This window comes from Myotis daubentonii, chromosome 5 (genome assembly GCF_963259705.1).
Source record: "Myotis daubentonii chromosome 5, mMyoDau2.1, whole genome shotgun sequence".
NCBI lineage: Eukaryota > Metazoa > Chordata > Mammalia > Chiroptera > Vespertilionidae > Myotis > Myotis daubentonii.
The window spans coordinates 20,125,675-20,153,401 of NC_081844.1; the positions used below are offsets into that span (position 1 = coordinate 20,125,675).

Sequence of the window (27,727 nt, forward strand, 5' to 3'; positions counted from 1 at the left end):
TGATGGGACAGGGGGTTTTAAAGGGGGGTGGAGTGAGGGCAGGAGAGGGGACTGTGGGCCCCGCTGATTGGCCAGGCGCGAGTCGGGTCATCTCTATGGCACGCACATCCCTTGATTGTCATTGGTTAGTTTAAAGAAATCCTGGGCGTGGCCAGCAGGGGCCTGGGCTTCCGGGAAGAAGGCACTCTCCTGAGCACATGGCGGCCGCCCCAAAAATGGAGGACCCAGGGCAAGATGGAGGGTGCAGTCCTAGCCCCCCCCAGGGCGAGCTGAGCCCGGGCTCCAGGGGCCAGTCCGGTTGCTGGGGGTCCAGTAGATCGACCAGTTCCAGCCCAGGCAGGAAGTCCACGTCCTCCGTCTAGTTCCCGGGGGCGTCGGCGATCGCCTCCTCCTCCATCTCCTCGGGCGAGGGCACGCGCCCCGCCCCGCCGCCGCTGCTGCCGCGTGGGTCCGGTCCGGGGGCGGCGGGCGGGTGGCAGCCTGCGCCGGGCTCCCGCCATGGGCTGGGGAGTCGGTGCCCAAGGCCGCCAGCAGCGTGGTCAGGCCCCGAGACGACTTGTCCTTTCATTACAGGCTCAGGCGGAGAGGGGGCAGCGGGCCTCCGGAGCCCATCGGCCGGAACCACCGCAGCGGCCTCTTTGGCTGAACGAGGACTGGAAGAGGGGCGCAGGCCCGGTTAGATGACAGACATTTTATTTCCTTACATCAAAGAAAATGTTCAAGAGTATTTGCAAAACCCATTGGGAAGAGGAGGAATGCCAGCAGGATGTCAGTCTTTTGAGGAAACAGGCTGAAGAGGACTCCCACCTGGATGGGGCTGTTCCGATCCCCCGCTGCACCTGAGAATGGAGCAGATGACCGGCAACTGATGATCCAGGCCGTGGTAGATACTGTGTGCTGGCAGATGTCTCTGGACCGAAAGACGCCAGCACTGAAACAGCTGCAGGGCCACATGTGGAGGGCAGCATTCACAGCAGGGCACGTGAAAGCAGAGTTCTTTGAAGATGTAGTTCCAGCAGTCAGGAAGTGGGGAGAGGCTGGAATGAAGGCGTATATTTATTCTTCAGGGAGCGTAGAAGCACAGAAACTATTATTCGGGTATGCTACAGAGGGAGATATTCTTGAGCTTGTTGATGGTCACTTTGATACCAAGATTGGACACAAAGTAGAGAGTGAGAGTTATCGAAAGATTGCAAACAGCATTGGCTGCTCAACCAACAACATCTTGTTTCTGACAGACGTGACTCTAGAGGCCGGTGCTGCTGAGGAAGCAGATGTACTTGTAGCTGTGGTGGTGAGACCTGGCAATGCAGGACTAACAGATGATGAAAAGACTTACTCCAGCCTCATTACATCCTTCAGCGAACTGTACCTGCCTTCTTCCACCTAGAGGATTTCCCAGGAAGACCAAACTGTCTCCACAGAGTCGCCCTGTAGTCTAGTTTTTTTCTAGTGGTAAAAGGAAAGAGAAAGGAAAAGGAAAAGAGAGAGAGAGAAAGAGAGAGAGAGGAGATAAAAACATCAATTGGGAGAAACCAAGATGGCAGCATAGGTAAACACCGGAAATTGCTGCCTCGCACAACCACTTCAAAAATACAACTAAAAGGCAAAATGGACATCATCCAGAACCACAGGAAGGCTGGCTGAGTGGAAATTCTACAACTAGAAGGAAAGAGAAAAGCACACTGAGACTCAGAGGAGGTGGGGAAGTAAAGTGCAGAGGTACGGAGGCGCACGTGGAAAAGGCTGGCAACTGAGGACACGGTTGTCTTTTTCAAACGGGAGGGAGTCTCAAGCTCCCAACTGCTCTGAATTCCAGTTCCGGGCAAGTCTCTGGGGACCCAGACTCATACGGGAAGAAACTGGACTGTCTGGCAGCAGGCAGAACTCGAGGGCAGCTTTCTCTCAGTGGTGCTTGCAGGGATTACCGGACACTGAGACCCGGGGCCTCTTTGTGTAGGACTGAGGATCAGCCATAGCTGCTTGCTCCACCCTGTTGATCCCCTGAGACCCCACCCCACCCAAGCTGTGAGCAGAGGCTTTTGCATATGAAAGGCCTGGCCCTTTGCAATCTGAAAATTACCTAACAAACTGAAGCTGGGCCAGAGAGACCCAGAACTTCCAAAAGAAGGCCCAAGGCCCCACAGCAGCTTGCATTGCTTCACAGCTGGGCCTCATCTGGGCACCTCCAAACCCCAAACAAAGAAAAGGAATCTGCAGATCTCTCCATAGCTCCTGCTGGGTAGCCTCAGGCAGAGGCTAAATTAGCACCTCCTTACAGATCCAAGAGCCAGTGTACCCAGTGGTCAAAGTGGGACCATCCAGATTACAACTCCTCAGATCCATAAGGGACACACTCAGGGAGCAGACTCAGTGAGCACCAAAGCCCCACTGAAGCAAGTCTTGCCCCAGAAGGGTGTCTCCAGCACAGAAGTTCTCCCACTGCAGACACACCTGATTCTCACAGCCAATTAGCCTGGAGGTCAATTCCTCCCAGTGATACCTACAACAATCAAGGCTTAACTACAACAAGACTGTGCACAAAGCCCACAAAGGGGGTGCACCAAGAGTTTCCATCTCAGGTAATTGGAGAGGATACACCACTGGGCCCTATAGGACACCTAGCACAGAAAGACACTCTATCAACACAGGGAAACATAAAAAATGCAGAGACAAAGAAATAGGTCACAAATGACAGAAATGGAGGAAAGCAAACTACAGGATATAGAGTTCAAAACCACACTTATAAGGTTTTTCAAGAATTTTCAAGAAACGGCCGATAAACTTAGTGAGACCCTCAAGAAATCTAGTGAGACCCTGGAAGATATGAAAAAGGACCAACTAGAAATTAAGCACACACTGACTGAAATAAAGAACATTATACAGAGTTCCAACAGCAGACTAGAGGATCACAAGAATCAAGTCAAAAATTTGAAATATGAAAAAGCAAAAAACACCCAACCGGAAAAACAAAAAGAAAAAAAAATCCAAAAATATGAAGATAGTGTAAGGAGCCTCTGGGACAACTTCAAGCGTACCAACATCCGAATTATGGGGATGCCAGAAGAAGAGAGAGAGCAAGATATTGAAAACCTATTTGAAGAAATAATGACAGAAAACTTCCCCTACCTGGTGAAAGAAATAGGCTTACAAGTACAGGAAGCCCAGAGAACCCCAAACAAAAGGAATCCAAAGAGGACCACACCAAGACACATCATCATTAAAATGCCAAGAGCAAAAAACAAAGAGAGAATCTTAAAAGCAGCAAAAGAAAGAAAGTCAGTTACCTACAAGGGAGTACCCATACGACTGTCAGCTGATTTCTCAACAGAAACTTTGCAGGCCAGAAGGGAGTGGCAAGAAATATTCAAAGTGATGAATACCGCCGAAACCGGTTTGGCTCAGTGGGTAGAGCGTCGGCTTGCGGACTGAAAGGTCCCGGGTTCGATTCCGGTTAAGGGCATGTACCTGGGTTGCGGGCACATCCCCAGTAGGAGATGTGCAGGAGGCAGCTGATCGATGTCTCTCTCATCGATGTTTCTAGCTCTCTATCTCTCTCCCTTCCTCTCTGTAAAAAATCAATAAAATATATTTAAAAAAAAAAAAACAAAACAAAGTGATGAATACCAAGAACCTACAACCAAGACTACTTTATCCAGCAAAGCTATCTTTCAGAATTGAAGGTCAGGTAAAGAGCTTCACAGATAAGGAAAAGATAAAGGGGTTCATCACCACCAAACCAGGATTATATGAAATGCTGAAAGGTATCTTTTAAGAAGAGGAAGAAGAAGAAAAAGGTAAAGATACAAATTATGAACAACAAATACACATCCATCAACAAGTGAATCTAAAAATCAAGTGAATAAATAATCTGATGATTAGAATAAACTGGTGATTATAATAGAATCAGGGGCATAGAAAAGGAGTGGAATGACTATTCTTGGGGGGGGGGGAGGAAAGGGTGTGGGGGATGCGGGAAGAGACTGGACAAAAATTGTGGACCTATAAATGAGGACAGTGGGGGGGTGTTAAGGGCAGAGGGTGGGAGGGGAACTGGGTGGAAGGGAGCTATGGCGGGGGGGAGAGGAACAACTGTAATAATCTGAACAATAAAGATTTAATTTTAAAAAAAACTAAAAAAAAAAAAGTTTATTTAGAACCCTAACAGGTTTGTCTCAGAGGATAAAACTTAGGCCTATGGACTGAAGGGTCCCGGGATCAAATCCAGTCAGGGGCGCATGCCCCTGTTGCGGGCTCCATCCCCCTTGAGCGTGCTGGAGGCAGCCAATCCATGTTTCTCTCTCATCAATGTTTCTCTTTCTATCCCTCTCCCTTACTCTTTCTCTAAAAATCAATAAAAACATATTTAAATAAATAAATGAATAAATAAAATTTACAAAAGCATATCTTCCCCTGAGGGGATTTTAAAAAAAGGAGGCAGGGGGAGGGGCGGGGGAATCCTGTCCTGGGAAGGTGTGGGTTTCTCCCCGGCTGCCACCACTGCAAGCAAGCAGCTGCTTTGCCCACATATGTAAGTTTCTCCTCTTAAAGCTCCTGTGAATTTGAATACGGCCACATGTCATTTCTTCAGAACTGATGCATCCCATGACTGGGCTCACAGTGGATATCTCCATCCCTAACTGGGTGCTCAGGGCAGACTGGAGTATCTTGGTTTTCACTCCTGCAGTGAATGTGACCCCAATCAGGGCCCTCAAAATAGGGGTGTGCTGCCCTAGCTGGTTTGGCTCAATGAATAGAGCGTTGGCCTGAGGACTGAAGGGTCCTGGCTTCGATTTCAGCCAAGGGCATATGCCTGGGTTTCTGGCTCAATCCCCAGTGGAGGGTTTTACAGAAGGCAGCCAATCAATGATTCTGTCTCATCATTGATGTGTCTTTCTCTCTTTCCGTCTCCCTTTCTCTCTGAAATAAACATCAATAATTTAAAAATAGCGGTGTAGATGGCCTGTAGCATTCTCAGCTCCCTAAGAATTTGTGCTTCCCACTCATAGATCTCTAGGGTCCCACTGTTACCGATTCAAAGTTCATGCACCCACTGCTTCAATAAAGGCCAATATTCAAAACATCAGAGCTTGGAGGAAGAAAAGGTTTACTGATCAAGAAGGCGCCAGCTGGAGAAGATGGGGGCCTTAAAGCTCCCACAAAACCATTGCAGGAGAGCCCACAATTCAGGCTTATTTCGTGTCAAGAAAAGGGAGAATAGGCGAGAGGTGTGTGACACCTGGGCTCCCACAGGGATCCAAGGAAGAGCACAGAACCCTCTGATTCTCTTTGTCCCCCAGTTCTCCATTGACCTCTGCTCATCTCATTAGGTCTTGAAGCTCCCACAAATCTTTGCCAAAAGTTCAAGCTTTCAGCAGAATTTCTCTAATAATTAGCATACCTAGAGCATGACCTGAAGGCCATGGGGGAAATGCAGACTACAAATAAGATAGAATCAGAGAGCTTTTCCTTCTGTTACACCACCTGCCCAGGGAGACCCCTCACTGGGCAAAGCCTCCCTGCAGAATAACATGATCCCACCGAGAAGGGAGTAGAGCCTGAAGCCCCCTGAGCACAGGCAGGCGCTGCCAGAGGGCAGGGTGAGTGGGAACATTGCTCATTCTCTCTGCCTCCTGCAGGTCAGAGAAAAGCTGTTGCCCCACAGATTTCATAGCCACACGAACCACACCTGCATACTTTCCCTGCCTTTTGTGGGAAGCTGGCTGCTACATCAATAAGCCAGGCTGCAGCCCTAGCTGGTTGGGTGCTGGGGATAGAGCATTGGTCTGCGGACTGGAGGGTCCCAGGTTTGATTCCAGTCAAGGGCACATGCCCATGCTGTGGGCTCGATCCCCAGTAGTGGCTGTGCAGGAGGCAGCCAATCAGTGATTCTCATTCACTACTGATGTTTCTATCTCTCTTTCCCTCTCCCTTCCTCTCTGAAATCAATAAAAATATATTTTAAAATATAAGCTGGTTATGATATATTATCATAAACATTCCCTGAGTCTGGGGCAGCCCTGTTGGCTGGGTTGTTATTTCTGTGGAGGGGAGCAGAGGGTACCACCCCAAATATGTCTTTGGAGATACTGACAGTTTAAGCTGTTCCTTTCAAGAAACAGAAGCCTCAGGAAGAGCCTGCCCTCCTCCCTAACTGCCTGAAAGGGATCTAGAGGAGGACCTGCTCCAGGAGGGGAGCTCAGCACAGGCATCTGTAGTTTAATAGGAACTGGGTGGGAAGGACAGAGAGGACACTAGCAAGGCCCTCTGATCACAGTCCTACTGTTCAAGTTGGCCCCGCAAACATCTGTTTTCCAAGTCCATGTGAATTGCCTTCCTCCCCTTTCAAATCCCAAACCACAACTGCCCCTCTCTGAGCTCTGAATGGCACCGGTGCCTCAAATGCTTAGTCTGCCCTGGGGTTTCTCATGGCACAATATAAATGTATACGAATAAAAGGGTAATATGCAAATTGGTCATGATGCCCTCACAGTCACGACCAGATATTCTAATTAGTCATGAGCACTATGCAAATTTACCATCACTACACACAAATGGCCACTCCCATGTGGTCACAACATGGCCTGCAGGTGAGGGATGTTGGGGGCAACAAGGCCTGCAGGGGAGGGCAGTTGGGAGCGATCTGGCCAGCAGAGGAACAGTTAGGCGTCGATCAGGTTGGCAGCAAAGTGGTTAGGAGGTGATCAGGCTTGCAGGCAGAAGTGGTTAGGGGCAATCAGGCAGACAGGCAGGTGAGTGGTTGGGAGCCAGCAGTCCTGGATTGTGAGAAGGATGTCCCAGATTGGAGAGGGTGCAGGCTGGGCTGCGAGACACCACCACTAGTGCACAAATTTCGTGCACCGGGCCTCTAGTACGTAATAAAGCTGTCATGGTTAATAAATATGTCATGTGCAATAACGCTGGCTGTTTGCTCCTGTTAACCTGTCTGGTGTTAATTTGATTATTAGTCTAGGCCAGGGGTGGGCAAACTTTTTGACTTGAGGGCCACAATGGGTTCTTAAACTGGACTGGAGGGCCGGAACAAAAGCATGAATGGAGTGTTTGTGTGAACTAATATAAATTCAAAGTAAACATCATTACATAAAAGGGTACGGTCTTTTTTTTTAAGTTTTATTCATTTCAAACGGGCCGGATTCGGCCCGGGGGCCGTAGTTTGCCCACGGCTGGTCTAGGCAGAAGAACTTAGAAAGGTGGAAGGAAAATGTGTTTTCCACCCCCACACGGTGCTTTGCTTTTCCTGGTATTAAGGGGTCCAATGGCATGGGAGCATCTTCAACTTCCTCATCAAAGGTCACAACACCCGCCTCTTCACTCTCATCACTTCCCCTGAGATTCTACCCCTTCCCTGCCAATCAGACGTTGTCTCAAGTGCCTGCACCTTAACCTGAGCGAAACAAGGAAGAAAGGTGGCAAAACCGATTTATAGGGAAAACCCACAGCTTTCTGTTTGCAGGGCCAGGACTAGTGCGAGGTGAGGAAGGCACTTGCCTTGGGTGCAACATGTAGAGGGGGCACGACAATGTTACTGTTATCATCACCCGTTTCACAGCTCCATGGAGACTGAGGCAGAGGGGACATTGCTTGCCCAGAGTCCCACAGGGCGGCAGGGCTGTTCACACACAGCCTTGGCCTCTGACCCGCAGTGCGGGTCCCGAGTTGGCCCTAAAGTTTGGAGGCTGGCACAGCGCAGCTCAGAGAAGTCCTCTCCCCCAGGGCTGCGTCCTTGCACCTGGGCTCCTGGTCTGGGAGCGGCTCCTGCTCATGGGACGCACAGCTCCTGGTGGCTCCTCAGCAAGACCCTCCCACCCTGGTCCTGTGGCTGTGGAGTGGCTTTGAGCAGTCGAGGCAGAAGGATAGTCCTCCTCCGACACCTTCCATGGCAACCAGGGTCCCCTCTGACACAGCAGCAGGGACGCTATGGGAGCTCCTGCTGGGTCACTACGGACAGTGACACCAAAGCCAGCCTCTTGGGTGAGACCCTGGCCCTGCCCACTCCCAGGCCACCATTCACCTCCCAGCCTCAGTTTCCCCAGCTGGGGACTGGACCAATGATGCTCTGCCTCTCAGGTCACAGTCCACAGGAACAAGAGGCTGGCATGCCCTAGGCTTTCCGTCACTGCAGCTGTCACCTTCAGGAACACAGGAGAAGGGCAGGGACTTACGATGGGGTGTCCTGTCCCACAGGAGCTCATGAATCAGCACCCAGCCCAGAAGGATCAAGCCCATAATATGGCAGAAACAACACACCTCATTTCTGGAAAAGGAAAGTGAAAGCTAAACTGTCCTCTTCCTGCAGATGCCCCATTTTAGAACTTCTCATTTGTTGGCCTAGATCACATGCTAATCAGGGGGCGGTTCCAGCACATAGAAAGTTCTAGCTTCCTTTCCTTTCTCACACCCAGGCTCCACTGCATCACTCTCGATGGCACCCACTTCTCACCGCTACTCCCGACTGCCCACGGATGAAAATCCCAATAAACTGGAGGACCACAAGCTGCCAGTGTGGGTGGGTATCCTGCTGGGCCTACTGGTGGTCGGTCTGTTTGTGGTGGTAGTGGTTTTGGCTGCCAAGGCCAATAGCCCAGCTTGCAAGGATGGCCTCCCGGCTGAGCAGGAGTGTCGAAACATCACCCACCCCCTGGAGCAGGAGCTGACCCGGGCCCAGGAAGTCTTACGGGGGACCGAGGCCCAAGCTGCCACTTGCAACCAGACTGTGGTAAGTCACTGCCCCTTCCTGAGAGGGCCCTGTGCTTGGGGGACCCCCAGGGTCTGGGTGCTTGGGGACCCCAGGGTCTAGGTGGAGATCTAGATAGACCTTGAAATGGCCCCTAGGCCCCCACATGGGGAGCCTGAATTTCCCCACCAGGGTTTTGGGGAGCTCTAAACTCTCTCTGGGGTGCCAGTGTGGGACCCCAGAGCACCCAAATAAAGGGCCTCAGTATCCCCAGTATGATGTGGGTGAATCTCCAAACTCAAGGACATTGGTCTAGGGCAGTGGTCGGCAAACTCATTAGTCAACAGAGCCAAATATCAACAGTACAATGATTGAAATTTCTTTTGAGAGCCAAATTTTTTAAACTTAAACTATATAGGTAGGTACATTGTTATTAATTAGGGTACTCCTAAGGCTTAGGAAGAGCCACACTCAAGGGGCCAAAGATCCGCATGTGGCTCATGAACCGCAGTTTGCCAGCCATGGGTCTAGGACAGCGGGGAACTCCCCTTGGGCACAGTCTTAGGGAAGCAGAAATCCCCTCTGGGGGTTGGGATGGGGAACCCACCAGACTCTGAAGAAGGCAGGGGCTTTTTTATTTCATTTTTATTTTTAGTTTTTATGTATTGATTTTAGGAGAGAGGAAGGGAGAGAGCAAGAGGAACATTGATTTGTTGTTCCACTTATTGATGCATTGATGGGTTGATTCTCAGTATGTGCCCTGATCAGGGATTGAACCCACAACCTTGGCATATTGGGATCACATCTAACCAACTGACCTACCAGGGCAAGGCAGGGGCTCTTGGTACTTCCACTGCATCCCGGAAAGGCAGCATTTAACTGGGGTCTTGATGTGGGGGACCTTGAAATTCCCACTGGACATCTAAATTGGGTTCAGAAATTCCACAGTGTTCTGGGTTGCAGGGGACGTCTAACTCTTCTTGGACAATCGCCCGGGGGATCTGGACATTTCTCCTAGGCTTTGGGCAAAGAAAGCCTCCAAATTCCTAAATGGTGGGAGGGCGGGATTGAAGCTCCCATTTTGAGGATCACACCCTGGGGGGCTGGAGACAGGTTCAGAGAGGGTTGGCAGGAATCCTGAAAGGGGTTTGGGCCTGAGCCCCTCTGACTCCAGGGCCTGGTGAGGGGGTCAGGGCCCAGGGACAGCAGCCAAGCCCACCAGGGACAAGAACCCCAGTTTGCAACACCCTTACTCTTCCCGGCATCCCAGGAGACCCTGAGGATTTCCCTGGAAGAGGAGAAGGCTGCGGGCCACAAGCAACAGGAGCTGGTGCAGAAGCTTCAAGGTGAGAAAAGCACAGTCCCGGTTGCAGTCAGAGAGTTTGCAGGAGCAGGTCAGGTATTGAAGAGAAGGGATGGGGAGGGCCTCTGGCTTGGGGTCCCAGGTACAGGACCAAAGCCAGTGGAAGTAGAAGGGGCGGGCAAGCCAGACTTCCAAAGTGCACTCGCTCCAATGGAAGCGGGCTAGAGGCGGGGTCCTGTCCGGGGGTGGGGCCAGTTGAGGGGAGTGGCTACGGTGCAGACACACTCTCTGTGCCTCCTTAGAGGAGATCAAGACTTTGAATCAGTCGCTGCGGGAAAAATCCGCGGATCTGGAGAAGAAATCCGGGGAGCTGGAGGAGAAATCCGCGGATCTGGAGAAGAAATCCGGGGATCTGGAGAAGAAATCCGCGGATCTGGAGAAGAAATCTGGGGATCTGGAGAAGAAATCCGCGGATCTGAAGAAGAAATCCGCGGATCTGCAGAAGAAATCCGCGGATCTGGAGAAGAAATCAGCGGATCTGGAGAAGAAATCCGCGGAGCTGGAGCAACTAAGGTCAGGACACCCACCCACCCCAGGCCTCGCCCCTGCCTCCTTCCAACCCCAAGACCTAGGATCCCCTTTGACTCCGAAAATTCCCATTGCCCTGGGGACAAAGTTGGAGCCCAGCCTTGTCCCTCCAGTCACCCAACTCTGAGTGGCAACCGGCCACTCCCCTGCCCAGTGACCTGGTGGGGAAGGAGAAGAGATTTTGAGGGGCTTCGAGCCCAGCACCAGTGCAGCCAGACCTGGCAGCCTCCTGAGGTGTCCCCATCTCCTCCTCAGAAAAGAGAATGAGGCCTTGGTCTTCGGCAAGTGCCCCCCCGACTCCGGGGTCAGCGTCCTTCTCTCTGTGACCGCTGTAATCCTGTTCCTGAGCACTCTGGCTGTGGTGGTGGTCTGTTGTCCCAGGAAACCTGCAGGTGAGGAGGGGGCTGGAGAGGGCTGGGAGGAGGTAGGGACAGCCAGGGTCTGAGGTGGTGGCCTGCCTGGGGGAGGGGGCTGGGCGCTGGGGAGAGGAATCGCAGTGTGGAGCTGTGGGGCAGAAATAGAACAGTGGGGACCAGCTATGTTCTCCTATGCATCCTGTCTATTGACTGTGACTGTTCCCTTCCTATTAGGGAAAGCTCATTCTAACCTGGCTGAGAGCTGTACGCACAGGGCCAATGGGAATTAACCTCAGAATGCAGTTCATGCTCCTTTTCCGAGAGTTTCCTGTCATCTTGGAAAGATAACAACCTGGTCCCAGTGGCGCTCTCTCCCAATCGGCTGGCAATCTATCCTAATAAACTTTCATAGGATTAAACCCTGTCTCTGCTTAATAATTGATTCAAGGACTGACAGGCATCCAGGCCCATCTGTGTCGGGTTCAGAGGGAGGGTCCAGGCAGGAGTGGGTGAGGCTCATGGAGGGGTTGGGGCGAGTTCTGTCTGACTAGGCCTTGTTGTCTCTTAGGCCACCACCTGGACTGGCCTGTTTCCCGCTGGGTTTCCCTGACCTGGCAGTTCTGAGGGGCAACATGGCTGTGGGCAGGGGACGGTTAGGGGGAGGTCGGGGGCCAAGTGGAAGGGGGTGGTTCATGGGGCAGCCTTAGAGGTGGGGAAGCATCAAAGTTGGCCCAAGGCCGTCGGCCCCCCACCCCCCACCTCCAAGCTGGGCAGGTCATGAAGTGGGAGGGGGCATCTGTTCTGTGCTGTCATGGTTTCGGGAAGGTAACTTCCTCTGGGGTCTTTGGTTTCCACAAAATAAGCATCCCCTTTGTGGGAAGGAACTTACTCTGTAGTTCCTGGAGGATCACTGTGTCAGTCCCAAGCACCTGGGACCCCGTGATGTCCACACCAGCCTCCTTGCTCCAGAATGTTCCCAGAAACCCACAGGGTTGGGTCAGGTACCACCCCACTGCCTACCCAGCCAACTTTTCTGATGGATTCACCCTAAAGGACTGTCCACCCTTCCCCACCCCCATCGGTGCTCACTCAGTGCTCAGCATTCTAGTCTTATCTCCTCACCCATCTCCTGATACACCTCATTTCTGGGAAATGAAAGTGAAAGCTGAACTGTCCTCTTCCTGCAGATGCCCGGTTTTGGAACTTTTCTTTGGTCAGCATAGATCCCATGCTAATAAGGGGGCAGTTCCAACACGTAGAAAGTTCTAGCTTTCTTTCCAGACTCCCATCCAGGCTCCCTTGCATCCCTCTGGATGGCACCCACTTTTTACTGCCACCCCCCTGTGCCCATGGATGAGTACCCCAAGAAGCTGGGGGCCGCAAGCTCCCAGTACGGAATAGGATTGTGGGGATCCTGCTGGTAGCGGTGGTAGGTCTGTCTGTGGCAGTAGGTGTTTTGGCTGCCAAGGCCAATAGCCCAGCTTGCAAGGATGGCCTCCCGGCTGAGCAGGAGTGTCGAAACATCACCCACCTCCTGGAGCAGGAGCTGACCCGGGCCCAGGAGTCTCACAGGGGACCGAGGCCCAAGCTGCCACTTGCAACCAGACTGTGGTAAGTCACCGCCCCTCCTAGAGAGGGCCCTGTGCTTGGGGGACCCCCAGGGTCTGGGTGCTTGGGGACCCCCAGGGTCTGGGTGGAGATCTAGATAGACCTTGAAACTGCCCCTAGGCCCCTGCATGGGGAGCCTGAATTTCCCCACCAGGGTTTTGGGGAGCTCTAAACTCCCTCTGGGGTGCCAGTGTGGGACCCCAGAGCACCCAATAAGGGGCCTCAGTATTCCCAGTAGCATGTGGATGGATCTGCAAACTCCAGGATATTGGTCCAGGGCAGCTGGGAACTGCCCCTGGGCACAGTCTTAGGGAAGCAGAAATCCCCTCTGGGGGTTGGGTTGGGGACCCCATCAGACCCTGAAGAAGGCAGGGGCTTTTTGTTGTTGTTGTTGTTTTTGTTTTTAATTGTTGATTTAGAGAGAGAGGAAGGGAGAGAGCAAGAGGAACATTGATTGTTGTTCCACTCATGGATGCATTCATTGGCTGGTTCTCAGTATGTGCCCTGACCAGGAATAGATCCCACAGCCTTGGCATATTGGGATGGCGATCTAACCAACTGAGCTACGTGGCCGGGGCAAGGCAGGGGCTCTTGATACTTCCACTGCATCCCTGAGAGGCAGCATTTTAACTGGGTCTTCATGTGAGAGTCCTTGAAAGTCCCACTGGACATCCAACTTGGGTTCAGAAATCCCACAGTGTTCTGGGTTTCAGGGGACACCTAACTCTTCTTGGACAATAGCCCAGGGGATCTGGACATTTCTCCTAGGCTTTGGTCCAAGAGAGCCTCCAAATTCCTAGGGAGGGGGGACTTGAAACTCCCATTTTGAGGATCACTTCCTGGGAGGGTAGGAGGCTGTGGCCATTCTTCAGGGTGGAGACAGGTTCAGAGAGCATTGGAAGGAATCCTGAAAGGGGTTTGGGCCTGAGCCCTCTGACTCCAGGGCCTGGTGAGGGGGTCAGGGCCCAGGAACACCAGCCAAGCCCACCAGGAACAAGAACCCCAGTTTGCAACACCCTTACTCTTACCGGCATCCCAGGAGACCCTGAAGATTTCCCTGAAAGAGGAGAAGGCTGTGGGCCACAAGCAACAGGAGCTGGTGCAGAAGCTTCAAGGTGAGAAAAGCACAGGCCCTGGTTGCAGTCAGGGAGTTTGCAGGAGCAGGTCAGGTATTGAAGAGGAGGGAGGGGGAGGGTCTCTGGATTGGGGTCGGGAGAGAGGGACAGGACCAAAGCCAGTGGAAGTAGAAGGGGCCAGCACGCCACACTTCTAAGGAGAAGTGCACTTGCTCAAATGGAGGCGGGGTCCTGTCCGGGGGGTGGGGCCAGTTGAGGGGCGTGGCTACGGTGGGGACGCACTCTGTCCCTCCTTAGAGGAGATCAAGACGTTGAATCAGGAGCTGCAGAATAAATCCGCGGAGCTGCGGAGTTGTCCCCATCTCCACCTCAGAAAAGAGAATGAGGCCTTGGTCTCCGGCAAGAGCCCCACCAACGCCAAGGGCCCACCCCCAATCAGCAATCACCCTCAGTCTCTCCGTGGCCACCGTGCTCCTGCCCCTGAGCCTCCTGGCTCTGCTGGTCTGAGGTCCCAGGAAGCCTGAGGCTGAGGAGGGGGCTGGAGAGGGATGGGAGGAGGTAGGGACAGTCAGGGTCTGGGGTGGTGGCCTGCCTGCGGGGAGGGGGCTGGCGCTGGAGAGAGAGGAATCCCAGTGAGGAGCTGTGGGGCAGAAATAGAACAGTGGGGACCAGCTATGTTATCCTATTAACCCTGTCTATTAACTGTGACTGTTCTCTTCCAATTAGGCACATTCTAACCTGGCTGAGAGCTGTTTGCCCAGGGACATGGGGATTAACCTCAGAATGCAGTCCAGGCTCCTTTTCTGAGAGTTCCCTGTCATCTTGGAAAGATAACAACCTGGTCCCAGATCGGTTAGCAATCTGTCCTAATAAACTTTCATAGGATTCAACTCTGTCTCTGCTTAATAATTGACTCAAGGACTGACAGGCACCCAGGCCCATCTGTGTGGGTTTCAGAGGGAGGGTCCAGGCAGGAGTGGGGTGAGGCTCATGGAGGGGTTGGGGCGAGTTCTGTCTGACTCGGCCTTGTTGTCTCAGGCCACCACCTGGACTCCCCTGTTTCCCGCTGGGTTTCCCTGACCTGGCAGTTCTGAGGGGCAACATGGCTGTGGGGAGGGGACGGTTAGGGGGAGGCCGGGGGCCAGGTGGCAGGGGTGGTTCATGGGGCAACCTTAGAGGTGGGGAAGCATCAAAGTTCACTCAAAGCTGCAATCTCACCCCTGCCCCCCCCCCACCACCACCACCGCCAAGCAGGGTAGGTGATCAACTGGGAGGGGGCATCTGTTCTGTGCTGTCACGGTTTCTGGAAGGTAACTTCTTCTGGGGTCTTTGGGTTCCACAAAATAAGCATCCCCTTTTGTGGGAAGGAACTTACTCTGTAGTTCCTGGAGGATCACTGTGTCAGTCCCAAGCACCTGGGACCCCGTGATGTCCACACCAGCCTCCTTGCTACAGAATGTTCCCAGAAGCCCACAGGGTTGGGTCAGGTGCCACCCCACTGCCTACCCAGCCCTCTTTCTGATGGATTCACCCTAAAGGACTGTCCACCCTTCCCCACCCCCATCGGTGCTCACTCAGTGCTCAGCATTCTATTCTTATCTCCTCACCCAGCTCCTGAGGCTCTTGTTCCCCATCCCTTTCCATGGAAACGGAGGCTGTGAGGAGAAGGACATCTTGTCTGGTTCCCCGTCCCCTCCCATGGAAAGTGCAGGGCTGGCCCCGCTGGGTGTGGCTCAGTGGGTTGTGCATCTTCCCAAGCACCAAAAGGCTGCCAGCACATTTCCTGGTCAAGGCACAGGCCCGGGTTGCAGGCTCCTTCCCGGGTAGGGGGCATGCAGGATTCAGCCAATCCGTGTTTTGCTCTCACACAGATGTTTCTCTCTTTCCCTCTCCCTTCCCTCTTCCCTCCTCTCTCTCTAAAAACCAGTTCAGTCCTGGCTGGGTAGCTCAGTTGGTGGGAGTGTCCTCCCGGTGTGCCAAGGTCACGGTTCAACCCTCAGTAAGGGCATAGACAAGGGTCAATCAGTGAGAGCATGAATAAGTGAGACAACAAAATGATGTTTCCCTCCCTCCCTCCCTCTCTGAAATCAATCAATCAATAAAAAGAAAAGTCAATTTAAAAAAATAAAAGCAGAAAGTGTGGGGCTGGGATTCAGACCTGGATCTGCAGACACACCCAGGCCAGGCATTTGTCACAATGTACCTCCCTCCTCCATCCCCCAAATTCTTACTCACCCTGCAGAGCCCACCCCCAGAGAGTCTGCTTCTCCAAAATGGAGGGCCAGCATCCTGAGAGACCCTGCACCCACTCTCCTGGGTCCTCACATGCCCCCTAATTCTTTTCTTCTCTGTTATCTTACTTCCTCCAACTTCTCCTGGAATCCCGACTATTGTCCATGAAATTTCCCGTGCATGGCACTGGGGTCAGGACCCCTGTGTCTGCCCAAAATTCTGCACTGCCCTCAGCTCCCGCAGTCCCCAGAGGAGGTGGTCAACCGCCCAGGGACCCCCAAACACCATCCCTGCCACAGGCTCCCCTGGCCCTTCTGTCCCCTCCCTTGCCCTACTCACAACTCCCCACCCTCCCAGATCATATCTCTGTGCAGGGACCTTGTCAATTTCCTTCCTGCCTCACTCTGACACTCTAGGGCAGGATTTCTCCACCTCTGCACTGTTGACATTTGAGCTGGAGTGCTCTCTATGGTGGGGGGCTGCCCTGAATCGGTAGGAAGTCAGGGTATCCCTGGCCTCCCCCCACCAGGTGCCAGACCCTCCTACCCCCAGGTTGTGACAGGAACTGCCTTCAGATATTATCAAGTGTCCCCTGGGGGTCAGAATCATATGCTGTGAGATCCTCTGCTGGAGAGGGCCAGGCTGGGCGCCCCTCCCCCTTCTCTATACCCAGGGCTCAGTGGGAGCCCCCCAGGCCCCTTTGCTATGACTGAGTCATTTCACTCCCCACCAACCTCATCTAGCAAATGAGGAAACAGGTCCAGAGAAGTCTCTGCACTTGCTCAGGGCTCTCAGCTGCTCAGGTGATTGAACTCTTGACTTCACATGTCCCCTTGATTTCCAGGAAGCAAACCCTTCCACGGGCCACATGACCTCATCACTTCGCCACCTCCCCTCCCCCACTCCCACTCCCAGCTGGGGCTACCAGAATGTTCCAAAACAGTGTGGCCACCCCAAAGCCCAACACAATGAATTTGACCTGTTCAATGTCTCCCCCCAAACCCTGACACAATGGCCCAATTACTAACTTTTCTCCTTCCTAAAAATGCCCACTTCCCCTCCCGGCTGTGGCCACATGAGCCAGGGGTTGAGAAGTCAGGACTCCTGTCCTGCAGGTCTGGAGGGGTTCCAAGTCCCACAGGGATCTGGCAGTGACCAGCAGCTGCTGTGTGTTCCTGGCCTGAGGCTTGGCCTCTCTGGGCTCTGATTTCTTCATGTGGAAGCAAAGGGAGGGGGGTCCCGGGGTGGGGAGTCAGGACACTGAGATTCCAGTTCACAGTGTTTTCTCAGCTCACATTTCCTGCCCAACCACTGCGCGCGAGGAACCAGGCTGGGGCAGTGGGAACCAGGCAGATGTGAGCTTTGCTTTTTAGGGGTTCATCCAGTCTGATGGGGGAGGCAGCTGGGAACCAGTCAGACACCAGGTTAAAGTACAGCAGAGCCGAGAGATCATCAAAAGGAGCCTGAGGCAGTCCAGGCGGGGAGGGCTCTGGGGGAGAACATACACCAATGGATGAAGCAGGAGGGATAGAGGTCACAGAGGGACATACGGGCCCTCTGGCACAGGGAACAGCCAATGCAAAGGCCCTGGGTAGATAGGTGCTGGCCAGAAGAGCATTGAGGAGGGCTGGAGTGTGCCCAGGAGAAGGAAAGGAGATCATAGGTGCACTAGAGGCCTTGCAGAGGAAGGAGAAGGAGGAGGGAGAAGCAGGTGATGGATGAGGAAGGGGTGAAGGGTAAAGGGTGAGGCCAAGTGGGAGGCAAAGAAAGAGGGGGGAGTAGGGAGGAGGAGGAAGAGGAGATAAAAATGGAGGAAGAGCCCTAGCTGGTTTGGCTCAGTGGACAGAGCGTCAGCCTGGGGATGAAGGGTCCTGGCGTTGATTCCAGTCAAAGGCACAGGCCGGGCTGTGGGCTTGATCCCCAGTGTGGAGTGTGCAGGAGGCAGCTGATCAATGGTTCTCTCTCATCAGTGGTTTATCTCTCTCCCTCTCCCCTCCTCTCTGAAATCAATAATAAATAAAACAACTTTTTTTTAAATGGAGGAAGACCTGTCCTAGCCAGTTTGGATAGAGCGTAAGCCAGTGAACTGAAGGGTCCTGGGTTCGATTTCAGTCAAGGGCACATCCTCCAGTTGAATGCTCCATCCCCAGTGGGTGGGTGTGGGGTGCTCTCATCACTGATGCTTCTATCTCACTCTCACTCTTTCTTCCTCTCTGAAATCAATAAAAAAAAAATTGTTTTAATCAATGGAAAAATATCCTGAACTGAGGATTAACAGAAAGTAAAAAATAAAAATGGCGGAAGGCCAGGAGGAGGTGAAGGCCGGAGGGTGGAGAGGAGGAGACTGGATTCTGAGAGGGGCTTTGTGAACTGGCCTGGATCTGATTCGCGTTGTAAGGTCGCCCCCTGGTGACCTAGTGGAGAATAAGCAGGGCGGTCTGGCCCGTCCACCCTGGCATCTATCTTCCCTCTGGCCCTCAGAGTTGGTCAAAGAAAGTACGACAGCCTGACCCAGGCCAACTGCAGTCAGCCGAGTAGCCTTTAGTCTTACAGCCTCAGTTTCTCCATGAACAGAATGGGGACAATATGCCCCTGGCACATAGCCAAGGAGCCCCTGTGCCTGGATGTGCCCAAGTGATTGTCACTAAGCCCTAAGGACCTACTGCCACCCCCGCTTCACAGAGGGGCAAACGGAAGCTCAGAGAGGAGCACGCAGGGGCAGAGGCAGAGGCAGGACTGGAAAATGCAGGACCCCAGGCCTGGTCTGGCTCCTGGTGAGGACCCAACCCCTCCCAAAGGATTTAGGAAACACGCCCTGGCTGGGCGGACCCGTGGGTGTCCCTGGCGTCCTAAGGTGCCAATTAAATGCTCGTGACCGTCTCCAGGCCAGAGCTGTGGACAGCAGCATGGCCGAGCCTGGGCCGGAGCCGGGGTATGCTTGGCGAGTGCTCGCCCTGTGCGGGGCTGCTGTGTTCCTGGCGGCAGCTGCAGCCGGGGCAGCCCTCCTGGCCTGGAATCTGGCTGCCGCCACCTCCAGGGGCTCTCACTGCCCAGAGCTGGAGCTGGGAGTCAACGCCACGGTGCCCCCCGGGGACCCCACGCTGGAGGTCCAGGAGCTGCAGCGACAGCTGGCAGAGGCTGCCCAACGCGAGGAGGCTCTGGCCAGGCAGCTGGACCAGGCAAAGGGTGTCCATCAGGAGCTGGAGGAGGCTTTAAGGGCCTGTGAGAGCCGCCAGGTAGGTGGGCAGTGTTGGGGGCTGGGGCATCCAGAATGTGGGCGGGAAGAGGGTCTGCACACACACACACACACACACACACACACGATGCCCCCTTGTGCCTTGGTTTCCCCAATTCTTTTGTTGTTGTTAATCCTCGCCCAAGGATCTTTTTCCATTGATTTTTGGGGAGAGGAAGAGAGAGGGAAAGACAGAGAGAAACACCCATGTGAGAGAAACGCATCGATTGGTTGCCTCCTGCAAGTGCGGGGGAGGAGCCTGCAACCCTTGACCAGAGTCGAACCCGGGACCCTTTGTCTGCAGGCCGATCCTCTACCCACTGAACCAAACCGGCTAGGGCAGTTTCCCCAATTCTTTTTTTTAAAGATATTTTACTGATTTTTAAAGAGAGAGGAAGGGAGAGAGAAACATGGTGTGAGAGCCCAACATCGCTGTCTCCTGCATGCCCCCTGTCAGAGATTGTGCCCCCAGCCTGGGCATGTGCCCGGACCAGAAATCAAACCAGCAACCCCTCGGTGTACAGGAGGTTGCCCACCCCACTGAGCGACACTGGCCAAGGCATTTCCCCAATTCTTCCATGCGAATGGGACCAGCACCATAACGCCAGCTCCCACCATGTCAGTCACCTTTATTCCACCTCTGATCCAGAAGGCCCCCTGTCCTCTGCTATTTGCCAGAGAAACAGCGGTGGATAGAGAAGCCCCAGAGCCCTGAGCCCACCTGGGGAGGACCTGTTTTATCCTTTCCCCCAAGTGCCCACTCAACAGCCCCCTTCCCCCGAGCCAGTGTCCCAGCCCTATTTTGGGAAAAGGACATTCATGTCACCTGTAATTAGGAGGCTAAAGTTAGCTTCTTGGAGGAGGTACCAGCCAGGACCTCCCTTTTTCTCTGGCCGCCTCCTTCACACTCTCTTAACCTTTCCCAACCCTGGGCCTCACAAGAACCATGCCCATCCTCAAAGTCCAAACGATTCATATTTATTAACTACTGTGTGCTTCTGTGTACCGGGCCCGGCAGAGGTTGTGCTGTGTGTGAATTTTAACATTCAAAACAGACCCCTTACCCTCTTCCTGTCTACTTACTAGTAAGGGAAGGATGTGGGACAGCCATGGTTAAGAGCAGTCTGCCCTTGGTTCAAATTCTGTCTTTGCCTCTCAATGGAAGATGCTCTAAGGCAGTGGTTCTCAACCTTCCTAATGCCGCGACCCTTTAATACAGTTCCTCATGTTGTGGTGACCTCCAACCATAAAATTATTTTCATTGCTACTTCATAACTGTAATTTTGCTGCTGTTATGAATCGTGATGTAAATATCTGATATGCAGGATGTATTTTCATTGTTGAAAATATTTACAAATTGAACATAATTAAAGCATAGTGATTAATCACAAAAACAATTATATATGTGTTCTCCGATGGTCTTAGGCAACCCCTGGGAAAGGGTCGTTCGACCCCCAAAGGGGTTGCGACCCACAGGTTGAGAACCGCTGCTCTAAGGCCAGGCTAGTTGTTTTGCAGAATGTCTGAGAGGTGACAAACTACCCACAAATGCAATCACTGCCAACAACCAAATGGGCTTGTGTTGGTTTCATTTTATTTATTTTTTTTCTGTTCATCAGATTATTTATTCACTTGATTCTTAGATTCACTTGTTGATAGATGCATGTTTGTTGTTCATAATTAGTATCTTTACCTTTTTCTTCTTCTTCCTCTTCTTAAAGGATACCTTTCAGCATTTCATATAATACTGGTTTGGTGGTGATGAACTCCTTTAGCTTTTCCTTATCTGTGAAGCTCTTTATCTGACCTTCAGTTCTCAATGATAGCTTTGCTGGATAAAGTAAGCTTGGTTGTAGGTTCTTGGCATTCATCACTTTGAATATTTCTTGCCACTCCCTTCTGGCCTGCAAAGTTTCTGTTGAGAAATCAGCTGACAGTCGTATGGGTACTCCCTTGTAGGTAACTGACTGTCTTTCTTTTGCTGCTTTTAAGATTCTCTCTTTGTCTTTTGCTCTTGGCATTTTAATGATGATGTGTCTTGGTGTGGTCCTCTTTGGATTCCTTTTGTTTGGGGTTCTCTGTGCTTCCTGGACTTGTATAAGTCTATTTCTTTCACCAGGTAGGGGAAGTTTTCTGTCAGTATTTCTTCAAATATGTTTCAATATCTTGCTCTCTCTCATCTTCTGGCACCCCTATAATTCTGATGTTGGTACGCTTGAAGCTGTCCCAGAGGCTCCTTACACTATCTTCATATTTCTGATTCTTTTTTCATTTTGCTTTTCCAGTTGGGTGTTTTTAGCTTCTTCGCATTTCAAATCTTTGCCTTGATTCTTGCGCTCCTCTGGTCTGCTGTTGGGAGTCTGTATAATATTCATTATTTCAGTCCGTGTATGCTTTATTTCTAGTTGGTTCTTTATCATAACATCGAGGGTCTCAGATTTCTTGAGGATCTCAGTAACTTTATCGGCGGCTTCTAGACAGTTCTTGAGAGAACTTAAAAGTGTGGTCCTGAACTCAATATCCTCCATTGACAGTTTTGTCCTGTTTCTTTGTCTCTGCAATTTTTATGCTTTCTTGGTGCACCCGCTAGTGGTCTTTGTGCACAGTCTTGTTGTAGTTAAGCCTTGATTGTTGTAGTTAATACTAGGGGGATTTGACCTCCAAGCCAACTGGCTGTGAGAATCAGCTGTGTCTGCAGTGGGAAAACTTCTGTTTGTGTTGGTTTTAAACCCCAGTTGGCAAGTCTAGATGTAGCTGGGATTGGAACTACAGTCTGACTGCAGAGCCAAACCCTTTCCACATCCCCATGGCTTGGGGGGCAGTGGACCTAGGAGGAGACCTCCCTCCAGGCAGGCAGCTGTCACCACGCGGTATTCCAGACTTCAGGACCCCAAAGGACATTCCAACAAAGCTCAGGGAACATCAGGGTCACCTCAGTCTCCCCTAGGAAGAGCAGGGCCAATTCACTCCTCTGCCCCCCCCAGAATTCCCCCCTCACGTCCCCTCCCCTCTGCAGAGCCGGCTTCAGACCCAACTGAAGACACTGAAGACTGAGATGGACGAGGCCAAGGCCCAGGGGACTCAGATGGGGGCCGAGAACGGGGCGCTGACAGGTGTGTTGGGGCGAAGGGCGCTGAGCAGGGCTACAGGTGGGAGGAGCTTAGTTTCCTAGTTACGCAAACGACAAGCACGGGTGGAAACGTAATGCAAACAACACGCCAAGGAACGCGAAAACTTATGAAAGGAATGCACATGACATGCAACGGTCACAAATACGCAAATGCAACAAAACATGTCAACGACTTCCAAAAGCAGCGCAAAGCTATGAAAACGTCAAGTGGTACCTAAAGGCCACGTAAACGGCACACGAACTTAACTCAAACAAAGCAAAGCACGCAAACACTAGGCAGACGATACACTCGGCCGCCGGCACGCGCAGGGTCGGGAGCCTGGTCTCCCGCCTGACCGCGCCCGCTGCGCCCGCAGAGGCCCTGGCGCGATGGGAGGCCGCGGCCGCAGAGTCCACGCGGCTGCTGGAGGAGGAGCAGCGGCGCGCACGCGCAGCCGAGGCCGAGGGCGGAGCCTGCGCGGCCCGGGAGGCGGCTCTGCGCGAGCGCGTGTGAGTGACAGGAGGGGGGCGGGGCCTTGGGAGAACCCGAGTGGGGGCCCTGCAGTTGGAACCTGGGGTGGGGAGCGGGTGGGCACGTTGGGAGAGGGGGTCCCCAGGTTGGGGGCGGCGCGCTGGAGGCCTGGGTTCTTTGGGTCGGACGCATATTGGGGTGGGGGGCCTGGGAGGGTGCAAGGAAAGAAGTATCGAGGGAGGGGCGGGGATCCGGAGCCGGGCTTCGGGGGACGGGTCCCGGGCATGGCCGGGGGTGGGGAAAGGATTAGGACCCTGAGGGTTGGGGTTCCCAGGGAAGGAGGAAGAGTGCTGGGGGGTCCCTGGGGACCCGGGTCCACGTTCTCACCGGCCCCTCCTCCTTCCCGGCAGTAAAGTCCTGGAAGCCGAGATGGACCCCCAGCGAAGACTGCCGCACCCCCGGCCCCGCTCGGGGTCCCGACACCGGCCCAGCCCCCGGCCCCGCTCGCGCTCCCGCCCCACACCCTCCGGGGGCTGCCGGCGGCCGGCGCGGCGCACACACGGGTGAGTCGCCCCGTGCAGGACGCGGGCTCCAGCCAGGAGGGGCAGGCACTGCCCGGTCCTGGGCGCACACTTCGCGGTGCCCACGCTGGATGAGATGCCCAGTCCGTCTCTCATCAACGCCCAGCTTAAGACCAACCGCTCTGAACGGAGACAAGGAGACTCCATCCTCTCTCCCCCGACCATCTCGAGCTTATTCTGCAGGCGAGGAGCAGGTTCATTTAAAGGCCCAGTGAGATACTGCGGATCTGGGACTTAAGTCCCCTCTAACGATAGCGGTAGCGTTGCCGTCATCCCACCGACACGGGACTTAAGATCCGGCCCTGGCTTGGGAGGGGCCTGGACAGTCACTTCTCCTCCCTGGGCCTCGGTTTACTTTGTGAAATGAGTGCTTGCAGTCATGTTTGGGCGGGGCGGGCTTCTCTTTGACACCAAAAACTGACACAGGCAGCACAAGTAAGAAAACGGCAGGCCCCTCTTCTCTGTAGGATGGGTACGAAACTCCCAAATGAGATTTTAGCAAAGAAAACCGAGCAGCGCTTTTTAAAATATGTCCCATCAAAGGCGACTTATGCCTGAGGTGCAGGGATGGGTCACTGTTCCGAAGTTTGCTCATAAAATTCACCATACGAAAGGATCCAAATGAGAAAAGTTCCGAAAGGACCATCACATTCAGGGACAAGGTAAAGAGGACCACTATCAAGTGTTTAATATTGTTTTTGGCGGTACTAGCCATGCAATCAGACAAGAAAAACAAGAGATATAAATAGTAGGACAGAGAAAGGGACCGTGTAGGTTGAATCATTTGAAAGCACTCTTTATATAAGGTCAAAAATGATTGAAATAACTATTTTATGTGGTGCGATTTCATATTATTTTTTCTCTTTTACCTTTATATTTGACATAACGTAAGACTTACAGAAAAAATTGGAAGATGGGTACAAATCACCCCTGGGCACTCTTTACCCAGACTCCACAGATGTTAACTTTGACCAGCTTTGCTGTCTTCCTCCTCCTCTCCTCCTCCTCCTCCTCCTCCTCCTCCCCTTTTCCTATCCTCCTCCTCCTCTTCTCCTTCTTCTCCTCCTTCTTTCTCCCTCCCTCCCTTCCTCCCTCCCTTTCTACCTTTATGAAAAACTTGCAGAAATTATGTCTCTTTGCCCATAAATACTTGAGGTTTGCGTTTCCTAAAAACAAAGACATTCTCTCACATCAGCGTGGCACAATTATGAAAATCAGGAAATGGACATTCATATAAAGACTCTTATCTAATCTGCAAGCCTCAAACAGATTTTGCCAACTGTTCTGATAATGCCCTTTATAACAAAAGAGTATTTTGGCTCACACGCTATTTGTCAAGTCGCTGTCATCTGCTTTAATCCGGAACTTTCCTCGGTGTGTCTTTGGCTTTCCATAATATTGCATTTTTTAAAGAGCCCAGGCCAGTCATTCTGTGGAGGCTGAGTTTGGGTCTGTGTGGTGTTTCCTTATAATTTCTGTTGGCATTTTTGGCAGAATACATCAGAAACCATTAAACCTAATAATGTTACCTGGCTGGTGGCATGGTTTTTCTATATAGAAGACCCACAAGAATGAACGGAACTTTCCGCTGCTAGCTAAACAACCAGCTGGAAATCCTTTGAAGAAAAGAAAGAAGACCCATTCAGATAGTTGGGGGTTTTTTCATACCCAGGAATCATTTCCATATTGTGTAAGGGGCTCTTATAAATGAAGCAAAACAAAAAAAAAAGAAAAAGAAAAGAAAAATTCTACCGCCCTAGCCAGCTTGGCCTCAGTAGATGGAGTGTCAGCCTGCAGACTGAAGGGTCCCAGGTTCGATTCTGGCCAAGGGCACATGCCTGGGTTGCAGGCTCGATCCCCAGTGGGGGGTGTGCAGGAGGTAGCTGATCAATGATTCTCTCTCATCATTGATGTTTCTATCTCTCTCGTTCCTTCTCCCTTCCTCTCTGAAATCAATAAAGAAATATTTTTTTAAAATAGTTTTAAAAAAATTACCTATAGAAAAATAGCAAAGAACATAAACAGTCGGTTCATGGAAACACACCAAAAAAGATACCCAACCTCCTCACTCCTAGAAAAGAAATGCAAATGGAAACAACAACGTGCTACCACTTTTCCAACCCATTAGTTTGGCAAAGAGAAAAAACAAAAATAGATTAAAAGTTTGCAAACACACTGTGTCGGCACTGCTGTGGGGAAACAAGCAGTCCCAGGCAGCACAGGGGGAACTGCTGTGGCCGTTTTCTAGACTCTCAGCATTAAAGTGCAAATGCCATTCGACCCATCCGTTCCCCTCTGGCCACTTTCTACAAGCAGATGTCCATGGATACATCCGAAACAACTGATGGGTTAGATGCAATGCACAATCCTGGGTTGGATCTCGGGACAGAAAAACACTTAGTGGGTAAATCAAATAAAACCTAGAGTTTAGTTAAATGTATATACTAAGGTTAATTTGTTAGTTTTGACAAAGGAAGCATCCTATCTAATAATAGACAAACATGGTAATTGACTGTACCTTCGCTACGCCTCCCATTGGCTAATCGACGTGATATGCAAATTAACTGCCAACAAAGATGGCGGTTAATTTGCATATACCGGCTGGGAGCAAAGACTGAAGACAACATGGAAGCGAAGCGCTACAGAAGGGAGCTAAGTAGAGGCAGCGGAGACAGGAATGGAGCCAAGGCTGCGGAGGCGGGAGGCGGAGGCAGGAGGCAGGAGGCGGGAGGGGAAACCCGCCACAGCAGCTGGCAGCAGGAGCGAAGCCCGCCTCAGCGGGTTTCACTCCCTTCTCTGCTTTGCTCCAGCCACAGGAAGCCCTATTCTTGCGGGAATCTTCCTGCAACGGGCCTCTAGTCATGGTATATAAGGTGCTACCAATGGACGAAGCTTGGTGAGGGCTATTCTGGGACTCTGTATTATCTCCACAAATTTTCTGTGAATCTAAAATTATTCCAAAATTTTAAATGTACTTTTAAAAAGGAGAGGGAGGAAGAGGACGTTGTTACGACATTTTTGGGAATTGCAAAAACAAAATAGAAAATAGCCCTGGCCAGCGTGTCTCAGTGGTTGGGCATCGACCTGTGGTCCAAAAAGTTGCCATTTCGACTCCTGATCAGGGCATATGCCCAGGCTGCATGCAGGAAGCAGACGATTGATGTTTCTCTATCTCTAAAAATCAATAAAAATATTTTTTTTTTAAATTGGGAACAACCTCAGTGTTAACAAATTGGGGACTTTAAGTGAGTGTTCCTTCACACAGTAGAATACTATACAACTCTTTAAAAGGCCAGAGCAGATCTGGGAGACTCATAATATAAAAAGCAGGACAGCGCCCTAGCTGGTTTGGCTCAGTGGATAGAGCTTCGGCCTGTGGACTGAAGGGTCCCAGGTTCGATTCTGGTCGAGGGCATATGCCTGGGTTGCAGGCTCAGTCCCCAGTGGGGGGCGTGCTGGAGGCAGCCAATCGATGATTCTCTCTCATCATTGATGTTTCTATCTCTCTCTCCCTCTCCCTTCTTCTCTGAAGCCAATAAAAATATATTTAAAAAAATTAAAAAGCAGGACAGCAATAATTTGGGAGAGACTTGTATCCAATTATTTCCAAAGGAAGTACTGGTCACAGCTGTGGCCTCGGGTGGGGGCGGGGGGCGGGGGAGGGCGGACCAGGGGTTTGGGGTTTGGGGTTGGCGAGGTAGGCAGTCTCATATTTCTCTGTATATCTTTTTGTAATGTTTGCATTTTTTAAATCATGCACATGTATTACCTTTAGAAATTTAAATTTTGGCCTGGTGTGGCCCTGTGGTTGAGCCTCGACTTTGAACCAGGAGGTCACAGTTGCATTCCCAGTCAGGGCTTGATCCCCTGACCGGCTCGATCCCTAGTCGGGGGCATGCAGGAGGTGACTGATCAATGATTCTCTCTCATCATGGATGTTTCTTTCTCTCTCTCCCTCTCGCCTCCTCTCTGAAATCAATAAAAAAAAATATTTTAAAAAAATTTAAATTTTGTTTTGAAAAAATTCTGAAGAGGCTGGTGTAGGGAGAGGAGTAGGAGCCGTGGAAAACTGACCCCCCACCCCCCACCCGCAGCTAGTCATGCTCATTATTCCCTCACCAGCCTGGGGCTTGGTGGCACCTGATCAGGATCCTGACCTGAGCCCCACCCCGAAGGAGGAAGTGAGGCTGAGGAGAGGAATAAGAGCTCTAGCCTCTGCGTCCGCTGTGGCCACCAGGGGACGCCCCAGCCTCCTGCCTGTTTGCTGCCTGCTGGGGCTAAGGGTGGGTCTGAGAACCCCTGGGCCCTGGCATAGATCCAGAAGTGCCCAGGCCGTGGCTTCTCCATCTGCAGTCAGCCAGGGCTACAGACCCGGAGGCCTTTGACTTAAGACCTCCTCACTGTGCAGCATGGGGTCCAAGAGCTGATCCACATAAAGGGCTGAACGCCGGGCTAGACACAGGACCTAAAAC

At 52.1% G+C, this 27,727-nt stretch overlaps 2 protein-coding genes, 1 long non-coding RNA gene and 2 pseudogenes across 6 annotated transcripts in view; 4 read left to right on the top strand and 1 right to left on the bottom strand.

Annotated features, from left to right (window-relative positions):
- LOC132234843 (uncharacterized) overlaps positions 1-11,318 on the bottom strand; it is a 73,797-nt gene extending 62,479 nt beyond the window's left edge. The window contains exon 1 of the long non-coding RNA XR_009452944.1: positions 11,194-11,318. This is a non-coding gene — a long non-coding RNA (uncharacterized LOC132234843). The remainder of the gene's footprint in view (positions 1-11,193) is intronic.
- The window catches only part of LOC132234837 (myosin heavy chain, striated muscle-like), a 53,532-nt gene extending 39,016 nt beyond the window's left edge, over positions 1-14,516 (top strand). For 3 of the 4 annotated variants that reach the window (XM_059696282.1, XM_059696286.1, XM_059696281.1), the window contains one exon: positions 14,353-14,516. In XM_059696282.1, coding sequence (XP_059552265.1) covers positions 14,353-14,363 — 11 coding nt within the window. In that variant the 3' untranslated portion in view covers positions 14,364-14,516. Of the gene's footprint in view, positions 1-11,176; positions 11,283-14,352 lie in introns of those variants that run through there. The other variant, XM_059696280.1, reaches the window with a different exon arrangement.
- LOC132234839 (enolase-phosphatase E1-like) lies at positions 666-1,460 on the top strand (annotated as a pseudogene).
- LOC132234841 (bone marrow stromal antigen 2-like) lies at positions 12,162-14,159 on the top strand (annotated as a pseudogene).
- A 4,248-nt stretch (positions 14,517-18,764) lies between the features above and the next one.
- Positions 18,765-24,246, top strand: CCDC194 (coiled-coil domain containing 194). The gene is made up of 4 exons (XM_059695145.1): positions 18,765-19,094; positions 22,110-22,206; positions 22,580-22,712; positions 23,085-24,246. The coding sequence occupies exons 1-4, from the start codon at positions 18,765-18,767 to the stop codon at positions 23,239-23,241; spliced, it is 717 nt and encodes a 238-aa protein (XP_059551128.1). The 3' UTR covers positions 23,242-24,246.
- Positions 24,247-27,727: the final 3,481 nt, after the last annotated feature.

Coding starts and splice junctions, on each gene's coding strand:
- CCDC194 (XM_059695145.1), top strand. CDS start 18,765: ATGGCCGAGCCTGGGCCGGAGCCGGGGTATGCTTGGCGAGTGCTCGCC. Junction 19,095..22,109: donor GGGCCTGTGAGAGCCGCCAG/GTAGGTGGGCAG, acceptor TCCCCTCTGCAG/AGCCGGCTTCAGACCCAACT. Junction 22,207..22,579: donor CGAGAACGGGGCGCTGACAG/GTGTGTTGGGGC, acceptor CTGCGCCCGCAG/AGGCCCTGGCGCGATGGGAG.